The sequence below is a fragment of the Pelophylax lessonae genome (assembly GCF_965119305.1).
Source record: "Pelophylax lessonae genome assembly, chromosome: 4".
Taxonomy (NCBI): Eukaryota; Metazoa; Chordata; class Amphibia; order Anura; family Ranidae; genus Pelophylax; species Pelophylax lessonae.
In genome coordinates, this window is record NC_138771.1 from 134,706,601 (window position 1) to 134,719,427 (window position 12,827).

The 12,827-nt window shown below is 42.2% G+C and overlaps 1 protein-coding gene across 4 annotated transcripts in view; it reads left to right on the forward strand.

Annotated features, from left to right (window-relative positions):
- MYO9A (myosin IXA) overlaps nt 1-12,827 on the forward strand; it is a 225,862-nt gene that overhangs the window by 126,380 nt on the left and 86,655 nt on the right. For all 4 annotated transcript variants that reach the window (XM_082257060.1, XM_082257061.1, XM_082257063.1 and 1 more), the window contains exons 9-11: nt 8,755-8,844; nt 8,928-9,050; nt 12,642-12,776. In XM_082257060.1, coding sequence (XP_082113186.1) covers nt 8,755-8,844; nt 8,928-9,050; nt 12,642-12,776 — 348 coding nt within the window. The remainder of the gene's footprint in view (nt 1-8,754; nt 8,845-8,927; nt 9,051-12,641; nt 12,777-12,827) is intronic.

The window sequence follows — 12,827 nt, forward strand, 5'->3', positions numbered from 1 at the left end:
ATATTTTTTATATGTTTCCATTCACATAGCATAATTAAAATAAAATGCAGCCCATCTTTTTAGATTGAACAAAATAAGTGAAATACAATGCCTTCAATAACACGCAATCTACAGTAGCACACTAATGTGAATAAATCCAATTCAAATCTTCTGAAATCAATAACAAGCAAAAATGATTAAAAAAAAGTGTCCATATAAAAAATATTATATAGAAAAGTGCAAACTCAAGTCCAATAATGTGTAATAAAGTAGGTGTATCAAAAAGATCCAAACAAGTACACCATATATCCACCACCAAAGTGATCTGTGCCGATTCTACTGCCTTTAAGAATAAAGCTCACCAGATGCTGTTGCCATTCACTCTCGTGTTTTGGCAATTATCGCTTTTTTTGCATTTAAGATCTGCTACAGATCGCCAATTTCCATCCAGATTGTAATACCATTTTTATTTCTTGCTCAGTAAACCTCCCAGAAAGGTAATGATGAACATGACTGACCTCCAGTGGCTGTCTGGTCCCTCAGAACAAGAAATTACCCTTGATTTAGCCGTATTTGCGCTTATCGCGTGTGGTGGTATTGCCGTATCTTGACAGTGTTTTTTTCTTGAAGGAGATTCTGGGTTCTGCATCTCATTCTTTCTGTGCATTTAGTTTGATGAAGATTGGCGATCTGTAGCAGCTCTCGAATGGGAAAAAAAGCGATAATTGCCAAACACGAAAGTGAATGGCAACAGCATCTGGTGAGCATTATTCTTAAAGGGAGAGGAATCGGCACAGATCACTTTGGTGGTGGATATATGTTGTACTGTTTGGATCTTTTTGATACACCCGCTTTATTACACATTGTTGGACTTGAGTTTGCACTTTTCTATATAATATTTTTTATATGGACACTTTTTATATAATTTTTGCTTCTCATTTATTTCACAAGATTTGAATTTGATTTATTCACATTAGTGTGCTACTGTGGAATGTGTGTGTTTGAAGGCATTGTATTTCACTTATTTTGTTTGGTTATTTTTATTTAAAGTAGCAGCACAGAGAAATTTGTATTTCACTCATCTAGGAGCGCAGTGCTCGCATTTTTAACATCTTTTTAGATTCTCTATTCTGGACGGAGAAATCCTACTAGCTTGTCTTTGTTTATGAGGAGGGTGGACAGCTATGTTTGACATAATTAACTGAGATGTTCATTATCATTTCTAACTAGATGTGAACATTGTCTGTCCTAACAAAGGGTTAAAGGTTTAGAGTAGGGATAGACCGATTATCGGCAAGGCCGATATGAACTTTCCCCGATATATCGGTATCGGCCCCGAAACTGGCCGATATTGCCGATATTTTTGTGACATCATTTTGCCTTCTTAGGCCGCCTCACTTGCCTTGGACAGCCTCGTCTGGATTTAAGACTAGTCTCGCAGGAGTGTATCACAGCCATACACCTACCCACAGCAGCCTGGTGCCAGCCAGCCACCCACATCCACATGCTCTGTACCAGCCAGCCACAGGCACTGTACCAGCGAGCCAGCCAGCCACCCACAGGCCCTGTACCAGCCAGCCACCCACAGGCCCTGTACCAGCCAGCCACCCACAGGCCCTGTACCTGCCACCCACAGGCACTGTACCAGCCAGCCACCACCCACAGGCACTGTACCAGTCAGCCAGCCACCCACTCACCACAGGGTGCCAGACAGCCAGCCACCCACAGACAGGGTGCCAGACAGGCACTGTACCAGCCAGCCGCCCACAGACCCTATACCAGCCAGCCACCCACAGCCCCTGTGCCAGCCACCCACAACAGGGTGCCAGCAAGCCAGCCATTAAGTATTAAATAAAAATTAACATGTTCAGTACCAGATTTGCATCTTTATTTTTCAAAACTTTAAATGTACAAAATATCGTCCCATATCGGCTGATACCGATACGTTGTGACAAAAATATCAGTATTGGTATCGGCCCTGAAAAAAAACGGTCTATCCCTAGTTTAGAGACTAGGCTTCTTGTCTTGTATGCTGAGGATACACTTGGGACAGACTAATGCCCCATACACACGTGCAGATTATCTGCAGACTTTTGTCTGCAGACTTACCATTTCTATGTAGTGCAAGGGCCTGCCGGATTGCATACAAATTGAAAATGTTTAGGTTTGACCTCATATTATATGGTTTTGGTAAGTCTGCAGACAAAAGTCTGCAGATAATCTGCATGTGTGTATGGGGCATGACTCTAACATTGTTCAAAAAAGCCTTGGAGTCAGCTAGGACCACCTCCCTGAGAAATATCCAAAAGGTGGAAAATATTCCTTCAGTCCATCATGCCGTCAGACTCATCCATCTTACCAATGGCTCAGGGTCTACTACCCCTCTTTGCCCATCCCTCCACTGACTTCCGCTCACCCAACAAATTAGATTCAAAATACTAACTTACAAAGCCATACACAACTTGGTCCCCAGCTACATCACTAACCTAGTCTCAAAATACCCGACTTGTTCTCTTCGTTCCTCCCAAGACCTCCTGCTCTAAAGCTCCCTTGTCACCTCCTCCCATGCTTGCTTCCAGGACTTCTCCAGAGCCTCTCTCATCCTATGGATCTCCCTACCTCAGTCTGTCTTGTATTACTTGGCCGTCCCTCTTGGATTGTAAGCTCTAATGCACAGGGCTTTCTGATTCCTCCTGTATTAAATTGTATTGTAACTGTACTGTCTGTCCTCATGTTGTAAAGCGCTTCACAACTGTTGGCGCTATATAAATCATATTTTATAATAATAAGAAAAAAAAAGGTAGGCCTGCTGTGAATGGGAACACATAACAAACATTTAGTGGTGCAAAAGTGGAAATGAGCTGTAAGGCAAAAATATGGGTCACCAAAGCAGCTGACTATAAATAGTATTTATTTATTTAGCTTTCCTGTTTCCTTCAACTTGCACTGTCTCTTCAGATATCCAGTTTCCTAAATGTGAAAGGTTTAGATTCTACATTCTGCCATCTCCTCCACCACTTTAGAAACTTGAAATACTGGGGTTGATTTACTACTTTTTGTGTAGCATTTCTAAATATGCTGAAATTAACACTGGCTCTACAGATTCCTGCCAGCTGAACAAAACAAAAAAGAAATCTTAAGTGTATGGCCAGCTTTTGTGAACATTTACTAAGTATGCATGTGCATGTAAGGAAAATTTATAAAAAAACAAGATTTTTAAATAGATTTTTATTTTTTAGGCAAAATGGTGATTTCAAAAGTGCACAAATTAAATTAGGTCATAGATACTAATTATAAAGATTTAAAGATATATTTATTGCTGCCCTGATTTTTTTTCAAAAATTTGGAATTTAAAAAAGTATTCTCCGCTTTTTAACTTTTACCTACAGGTAAGCCAATAATATAGCTTACCTGTAGGTAAAATTAATATCTCCTAAACCTGCACGGTTTAGGAGATATTCACCCTGCATGCAGCCGCTGACGCCTCGTATCTTGCTGGACCTTCAGTGCTCCTTGCCGGTTCCTTGCCGGAAAGTGAACTCCCCCGTGCATGCATGGGAGTGACGTAATTGCGGCTTTGGCCACTCTGCCGGAGCCTCTGAACCCGGAAGAGATGCCGATTGAACATGTCAGCTGCCTCAGTGGTGTCCGGGCGACCATGCGGGGCTTCGTTCTAAGGTAAGTATTTCATAATGTGCTAGTATGCGATGCACACTGCTCGAATTTGGGCCGATTACTGCTAATTTGGCTAAAATTCAAGCCATGGGGGGCCCTGTCAATGCTACCTGACTTGACAAACTTCCAGGGTGCCGTGTGGAACGTTGTCAGCCAAACAATGATTGCTGCTAATCTGATGCAACCACTGTTTGAGCGGATGGGGAAATTGCATGACTTCTCCCACTCAACCCTTGGAAAGAAATATAAATGTGTATGGTTAAGGTAATCCTAACCGATTCAATGGAAATTGATTAAAAATCTACTTTTGTTGAGGAGGGGACCCCACAAACTGATTGAAATTCAACTGGTCCCATATTGTCTAACTTTTGATCCGTGTATGGACAGCTTTGTACTTTTTATAACTGGATTTAAAGCATTGTTTAGCTTGATTTGATGCAGACTTTAGCTTGATCTAATGTCATTTGCTTATCGTACAGCACAGCATCCGAAAAACAAAAGAAAATGTTATAAATGGATTATTCATATTTACCTGGGCATGCTGTCGGCATGCTTGGCTAGAGGCTACAAGGCAGTAGTTGTAGGATAAGTTAACTCAATGGACATTCCTTGGTAAGCACATGGAACAAATAGACGTTAAAGTGGGGGAAGGGTCTTTTAGTCAGGTTACCTTTTAGCCTGAAGCCCTTGTCTGTTCAAGCTCAGGTTGTAATTTAGACTACAGTGCTACATAGATTTCTGCTGCAATTTCTTCAAAGACTTGACAATTTGTCTAATATGAAAAGAGGGTTGTATACAAATCTGAATATTTAAACGTTTATGTAAGGGTAAAACTTTTTTTTTTTTAATTTTTTATATAACATAGGGAAGGATTAAGCCTGCCATACTTGCTCAAAATGTGAGCCTTCCGTGTCCCTGTTTGCACCACTGAACTCAACAAAACCAGAATTTTCTTTTTATTTACATTTTTTTTTTTTTTTTTTTTTTTAACATCGAGATGCAGTCACTGTTTAGGTATAATAGCCAGCTCTTTAGGGTCAATGGATAAATCTATTCAGTGGGCTGAATGAGAAAAACATTTGTATGTGGCTAGCTTTAGACCATTGGTGGTCAACTTTCTTGATATGGGTGGCCTCAAGTGTGCCCCTTGACATCACCAAAGGACAGCACATATAAGACACACAGCAGGATATTGTCAAAGACTATAGGGATGATACAAGAGATGATCAGAGACTGCAGGCGTGATTCACGAGCTGGTCAGAGACTGCAGGCGTGATTCACGAGCTGGTCAGAGACTGCAGGCGTGATTCACGAGCTGGTCAGACACTGCAGGCGTGATTCCTGAGCTGGTCAGAGACTGCAGGCATGATTCCTGAGCTGGTCAGAGACTGCAGGCATGATTCACGAGCTGGTCAGAGACTGCAGGCGTGATTCACGAGCTGGTCAGAGACTGCAGGCATGATTCACAAGCTGGTCAGAGACTGCAGGCATGATTCACAAGCTGGTCAGAGGCTGCAGGCATAATGAACGAGATGGTCACAGACTGCAGGTATGATGCACGAGATGGTCACAGACTGCAGGCAAATTCCATGAGACTGCTAAAAGTCACTGCTATAACAGTTCAATAGGGAAAAACAGATGTGTCTGCAGGGGGCGCAGGTTGGTTGCCGGAGTTTTAGTCCCGCTTCCTTTTTTCGTGGTCTGCGTACTCACTGAGGAGTTCTTTTTTCACCAAGAAAACATGTTCTGGAGGCAACTGTCTAAGATTGAAATTCCCTTACCATGGGGAGATTGCCTCTCACTTCTGTTGTATCACCAAAACAGAAAGTGAAGGAAAATCTCCCTAGCGTGATAGGACAATAAAGGTTAACCTGATAGAGGTTTTAACTCTTCCCTACTATAGAAGAAATACGCTGCTCAAAAATAAATTAAAGGAACACTTTGAAAACACATCAGATCTCAATGGGGAAAAATATCATGCTAGATATACAGTATATACTGATATGGACTGGGTAATGTGTTAGGAACAAAAGAATGCCACATTGTTTGATGAAAATGAAAATTATCAACCTACAGAGGGCTGAATTCATAGACACCCCAAAAATTAAAGTGAAAAATAATGCAGCAGGCTAGTCCATTTTGCTGAAATTTAATTGCAGCAACTCAAAATGGTACTCTGTATGCTTGTATGCATGCCTGACAATGTCGGGGCATGATCCTAATGAGATGACGAATGGTGTCCTGGACGGAGTCGGATGGACCGAAACATAATGTCCCAGAGATGTTCTATTGGATTTAGGCCAGGCGAGTGTGGAGGCCATTCAATGGTATCAATTCCTTCATCCTCCAGGAACTGGCTGCATACTCTCGCCACAAGAAGGCCAGGCATTGTCATGCACCAGGAGGAACCCAGGACCCACTGCACCAGCGTAAGGTCCGACAACGGGTCCAAAGTTTTCATCCCGATACCTAATGGTTGTCAGGGTGCCATTGTCTAGCCTGTGGACGTCTGTGCGTCCCTTCATGGATATGCCTCCCCAGACCATCACTGACCCACCACCAAACCGGTCATGCTGAACAATGTTACAGGCAGCATAACGTTCTCCACGGCTTCTCCAGACCCTTTCACGTCTGTCACATGTGCTCAGGGTGAACCTGTCTCATCTGTGAAAAGCACAGGGGGCCAGTGGTGGACCTGCCAAAACTGGTGTTCAGTGGCAAATGCCAATCGAGATTCACGGTGCCAGGCAGTGAGCACAGGGCCCACTAGAGGACGTCAGGCCCTCAGGCCACCCTCGTGAACTCTGTTTCTGATTATTTAGTCAGAGACATTCACACCAGTGGCCTGCTGGAGGTCATTTTGTGGGGCTCTGTCCGTACTCATCCTGTTCCTCCTTGCACACAAGAGCAGATACTGATCCTGGTGATGGGTTAAGGACCTACTACAGCCATGTCCAGCTCTCCTAGAGTAACTGCCTGTCTCCTAGAATCTCCTCCTTGCTCTTGAGAATGTGCTGGGAGACGTAGCAAACCTGGCAATGGCAGGTATTGATGTGCCATCCTGGAGGAGTTGGACTGTCTGTGCAACCTGTATAGGGTCCAGGTATCGCCTCATGCTACCAGTAGAGACACTGACCCTAGCCAAATGCAAAACTAGTGAAAAACAGCCAGAAAAGAGGAGTAGGGTAAAAAATGTCAGTGGCCTCCACCTGTAAAACCATTCCTGTTTTGGAGGTTGTCTCATTGTTTCCTATCCAGTGCACCTTTTGTTAATTTCATTAACACCAAAGCAGCTGAAACTGATTAACAACCCCCCTCTGCTACCTAACTGACCAGATCAATATCCCAGGAGTTTAATTAACTTGATGCTGTACTCCTGATTAAAAAGTGTTCCTTTAATTGTTTTGAGCAGTGTACATTCTGGGAATTGGGTAAAATCTACCCATGCAATAGGGCCACCCCTGTGTTGCAAGGGTTAAATGCTCATTTAGTCTAGGGGTTCGGGGATAAGGTGTAATACTTGGCTTATTCCTGGCTGTGGCAGACTCCCTCCATCCATCTGATGATCGGTCCAGCACTGCTTCTTCTTCAAGGTGCGTTGGGCTGTGGTCGCACGCTTGCCACCTCCTTGTGCAGTATACTGTAAATGATGAGGTCAAGGTCAAGCAGTGCCGGGACAAGGTCATCCAGGGCAAGGATGCCAAACTGTGCCCCCCTTCCCTTAGGGTTAGGGTTCAGGCACCCCCCCCCCCCCCATGCCTGCAATAAACCATTTCGCCCAGGGCAACCCCCCCTCCTGCCCACCTCCTTGTCCCGGCCCTGAGGTCAAGGGACTACACTCAGGTTAGAACTCTGGGCAGAAGAGATTAGCGCTGGAGCCTGCTGGACTGGGGAGATAGGATTAGTAAAGGAGCATTAACCCCTTGCAGTGGGGGGGGGCCACTGCAAGGACTGATTTTGTATAATTCCTGGAATTCGGTTTTAACTATTTGTCTATGTTTATTTTCTATATGCTAGCTGTATAAATTGTGTCAATATTCATAGTTAATGTTTATATTGCTCTATGGTCTACATCTACAAAAGACATATTGTGCAATGTGGTTTACTGTTCATTTTCAATTCAATAAGTTTTCTTTATTTAAGAAGAAATACTGATTATTCCCTTTACATGTTCAGAGTCATGTTTGGCGTTCTGCTGTCTGGGCTGGATTATAACTAAAAGTGACGCCAAACAGAAGATTCACTGTCAGTTACTGTGTACAAAACAAAGGCTGTCTTATGGACACATACAGATAATTTACTGTTTGCTATCAAAATATAATACCCCTCCCCCCAGTTTGTAGTAACAAAATTGGTTTAATTTGCATTTATCAAGCTTTGATAGCACACTTACTTTATGTGGAGATGTTATGGTATTTATTGTGTTTTGGGGATTTTATTTTTCTTTAGTATCAGTTTTACTATATAGATTATAAAATAAAACTCACCCACTAGCTTTGTGTGTCCTCTCTGACTCCTGGATGAAGACTGTTGCAGAGTTGTCAGACTCACTATTACTGTTGAATGTTTTGTGCTAAGGAAATAATAGCAGGCAAGACTTTGTTTAGGGTCATGCCTGTAAAATCCATAAGGTATATCTCACTGTTAGACTGTTATTCTCTTTGGGCGAATTCAGGCTAGAATAGACAGCTGACGAAACGCGTTACCTCTTCGGCAGCTGTCTTTTATAATTGCGGTAAGGGACAGTGTGGTGTTGATTCATTGCATCATACAGCTACTTTTTTTTTTTCTCTTTGTTTTTGTTCAAACTTTATATGAAGAGTAAAAAAGTACACTGAAATGATGTTGCTGTACGGCAGCGTGATGCACTGTGCTGCTGTATTGTGCCATGCACTTCTGTACAGTGCACTGCGATAAAATGCAGCATTTTTAATCTCCGTACAATGGGATAGACAAAGCATTTTTTTTTTCATGCCGTTACTGCACCATGTGTGAATGAAGCCTAAGTTCATAACTGAAATTTCAGTTTTGGCTGGACTGGCCAATGGATATTTCTATTTACAACAAACCTACATTGTAATCCTTTTATGTAAACTTTAGGTGCGAGAAGAAATGCTACTGGATGCTCTGATTACAAGGAAAACTGTTACAGTTGGAGAAAAACTCATCTTGCCTTATCGTTTGCCTGAGGTGAGTTTTTCTCTCGTCTCCCAAGATTGTAGATTTTGTTGTATGATGGAAGAATTTTACCATGCCTTTATGTGCCTTTCCAGGCTATTACAGTAAGGGACTCCTTGGCCAAGTCTCTCTACAGTGCCCTGTTTGATTGGATCGTCTTCCGTATCAACCATGCTCTTCTCAACATCAATAGCAAGGCAATGGATGAAGCAAGCCAGGTAAGATGAGAATATGTAAAAAAAACAACAAAAAAAATTCCCGGCTCACTTACAAGCCAGCTTGCAACAAACTGAAATTGTCCTTTCTAACAGTTAAAGTTAAACCAGAGGTTTAGTTTTCACACATTTACAAACATATGTGTAAGCTGCAGGGCCACTTCACGGATCCCCAGTGTACTGCAGACCTAACTCTAAAAACTGTGATAGTCTCCAGAGTTGAAGCACATATATAATATTGGATATATTAAAGCGAAAGTATACTCCGCCATTAAACTTTTACCTATAGGTAAGGCTATGATCAGGCTTACCTGTGGGTAAAATGAACATCTCCTAAACCTGCATGGTTTAGGAGATATTCGCCCTGCATGCAGCCGCTGACAGCAGCGGCGCATGCACTCTGAAGGTCCGGCGGACCTTCAGAGCTCTTTGCCGGCTGCTTGCCGGGAAGTAAACTCCCACGCGCATGCGTGGGAGGGAGGTCATTGTGGCTCCGGCCACTCACAGCGCCGGAGCCTCTGAACCCAGAAGAGACACAGAGGGAACATGACAGCTCCCTCAGCGCTGTCCGGGCGACCGTGTTGCGGCTTTGTTCTAAGGTATTTCATAATGAGCTAGTATGCAATGCATACTAACTCATTATGCCTTTGTCTTGTTTTTTTATGTTGTGAAGACACAACCGCTTTAAGGGCAGGTATGCCTGTAGTGAACCCACTCCTCCCTAAAGGTATAGCGATGCACTGGACACCCAACAATAGCACAATGACAGCGAAGGTATCCGGTACCTCCTCTCACCAATTAACCAGCAGTACCAACAAATGGCAACAACCCTGACCTATAACTGGCCTTTGCAGCAAGGAGCACATGGAAGGGCCATGCATGTAAGAAAAAAAAACAAAGAAAATTTCCTAGCTCGCTTACCAGCCAGCCTGCAAGATGAGACTATTCAGAGTGACCTAAAGCATATCACAAGTATACTTATCAGCAGGTTCTTGTCAGAATTGAAGAGATTTGGAATTTGGCTATCACAAAAAAAAGAAAAATCATGTCATTGTGTTTGTAAAGAACTTGTCAGAAATTGTACTCTGTTGCATATGAAGTGTATATGCATTGCTAAAACTGGTTCCCAAGTAATATGGTAAAGTTTCACCAGCTTATGTTATTTATAAAAGGTAAGTAACTGGAGGTGAGGGGAAATTTCTTAATGGAGAAACTTGTCACAGAGGGGAAGGATGAATGGCCCATTTGGATTCTTGGGTGGGCCACAGCATTTTTAAGGCACTCATCGTAGGCAATAACAGGAGCTTCTGAGAGCAGAAGTGCGATTTGTTACTCATGAAGCTTGACAATTTTTTGACCATGCATATGAAACTTTGGTCTAGCGGGTCGCTCTAGAAACAGCAGTACGTCAGTTTGGGTGAGCTTGGATTTGGCCATGTGGCCAGATTAGATCAATGTCATTGACCCAGTGTGGCCAGATTAGGTCAATGATATCACAAGCACCACTCCCCTTTGTGCAGCTGCAGGCAACACTCGGGACACAGCTGATTGGGCCGGCACTGACCGATTCCTTCTGGGTTTGGCTGAACATAGATTCGGACCAAACCCAATCTCATCCTTAAGCTGGCCATAGACAGTTCGACTCTCGGCTGGTTCAGCAGGAACTGGAAAAGATTTGAACCATGTTTGGGCAGGCTGAATGTACCCAAGTTGATTGATCGATAAAACTTGGGTTCAACCAGTCTGTCAGATTTTACTTGCGGCTATCGCTAGCAGCAACCATTGTGTGCTCCGGGCAGAGCGGCTCCTCTGCACCCCCCCCCCCCTGCTTGGAGAACACAATGGCTCTGCGGGAGGGATTCCTCTATCAACTCTGGCTATGTTGATGGGGGAATTAAGCGTTTTTTTTTTTTATTCCTACAACCTGTCTAAAATCATTCAGTCTATGGCCAGACCTAGTCACAGCAATAACCAGAACAGACCGATGTCATTCCACTCATTGTTCTCTGTGAGAGTCTTTTATTGCTAGCCTTAGACATTTTTTTTAGGATTATAATGTTGTGTCTCTTGGGTTATATTTACTCTCACTCCTATCCCGGGGACACTTGTCACCTTAACGGAAAATGTTGGTAAACTCAATTTGGATGCATTCTCAGCAATAAAAGCCTTTTAAAAAAAATCCAAAATAGAAAATAAGTCAGTTTTCTGTTCTGTTTGTGACCATTACCCTTATTCAATTACTCATTCAATGACTTACCTGGAAGGGTTACATTTCTGCAGTAGTCAGGAAGCAGTAAAGCTGCGGCCTTCCAAGACACAGACTGCCAGAAATTTGGATATAGCTGGGCTTTATTCACAAGGTTGGCCTTTGATGTAAGATGCCCATACAATCACCTTTGCCTGATGCCACTGTAAGCATGTATTCTGTCTGTCTCATGCACTCAAAGGGTTTGGTTTTCTAAAGGCAAATGGACTGTTCACTTTGCAGGGGAAGTTTCCCTTAAGCCTCGTACACACACGATCAGTTTATCAGAGGAATATTCGTCCGTTTTATGAGGCGTGCTAGTCTCATTGAAAGTGAAGAGATCTTCATATGACAGAATACAACTTCTGAAGTGATGTCATGTGTTGAATTGTTTTGTAATGTATTCTTTCATTTTAGATGAAAACTGTACCAAATAAATGAAAATGAAACAATATGTTCACACAGGATACAATTTAATAGCCTGCATCTTTAGTTTTTGTCGTCTGAAAAATTGGAATTGACTGTCGAAATCACTATACTAACAATCAGAAAATCAGCAGATCGCTCGTCGTACCCAATTTTACTTCCGATTTTCTTATTGTGTGTACGGGCCTTTAGGCTAGTGAATGAGATGAAGCTCTGCTTACTTCCATCATCCAGCCATGTGCAAACAAAACCTAATTGGGTATTCTTTGCAGAGTGAATTTTTCATTTATGACTAAGCCAAGTTAAAATTCCTTTGCTCTGGCAAAGTGAGCAGCTTATTTGCCTTTAGTAAATCAACCCCAAAATATCAAGAACCCCATAGTAATAAAAAAAAAAAAGCAATATCCAAACAAATGATCCAGAGATATCCAGTGTCCTGGATGACTAGTTAGGAACTCTTAGACCATAGAAACTGTGCAGACCGGTTCTTGTGTTTTTACCATGTTGTAATAGCTTTAACTGTAGCCGATGTAATTTCACCTGCTAATATACAGGTGTATTCACAGCGCACAAACCGATTAATAATCAGAGGAGAGACCAGGCTCCCTGTCTACTGACTCATAGAGACCCAGATCTATTTTTAGTTTATCAAAAGCAGGCAAAAAGAGAGCAGACCGTGCTAAAAAAACCAAAACCGCATGTTCTGTAAACAGAAGTTATAAAGAAACACTCTAATATAAATATTGGTAAAAAAAACAATTTCATACAAATAGTAAAAAAACTGAAAATATTAGGTTTTAAACTTAAGATACATAGTACAAAAACCATAAGAGTTCCTTTTAAAGGAAATAAGAATTGGAACAGAAGTCACTGCTGCCCATTTTATTGTCGTTTTTTTATCCTTTTTTTTCATATAAATCTAGACTCTTTCCATCGGGGTCCTGGATATCTTTGGTTTCGAGGATTATGGAAGCAACAGCTTTGAGCAATTCTGCATTAACTTTGCCAATGAGCGTCTACAACATTACTTCAATCAACATCTCTTTCAGCTTGAACAGGTTGGTGTTTTACAAGATTTATTTAAATTCACAGCGCATTTGTATTAGGAC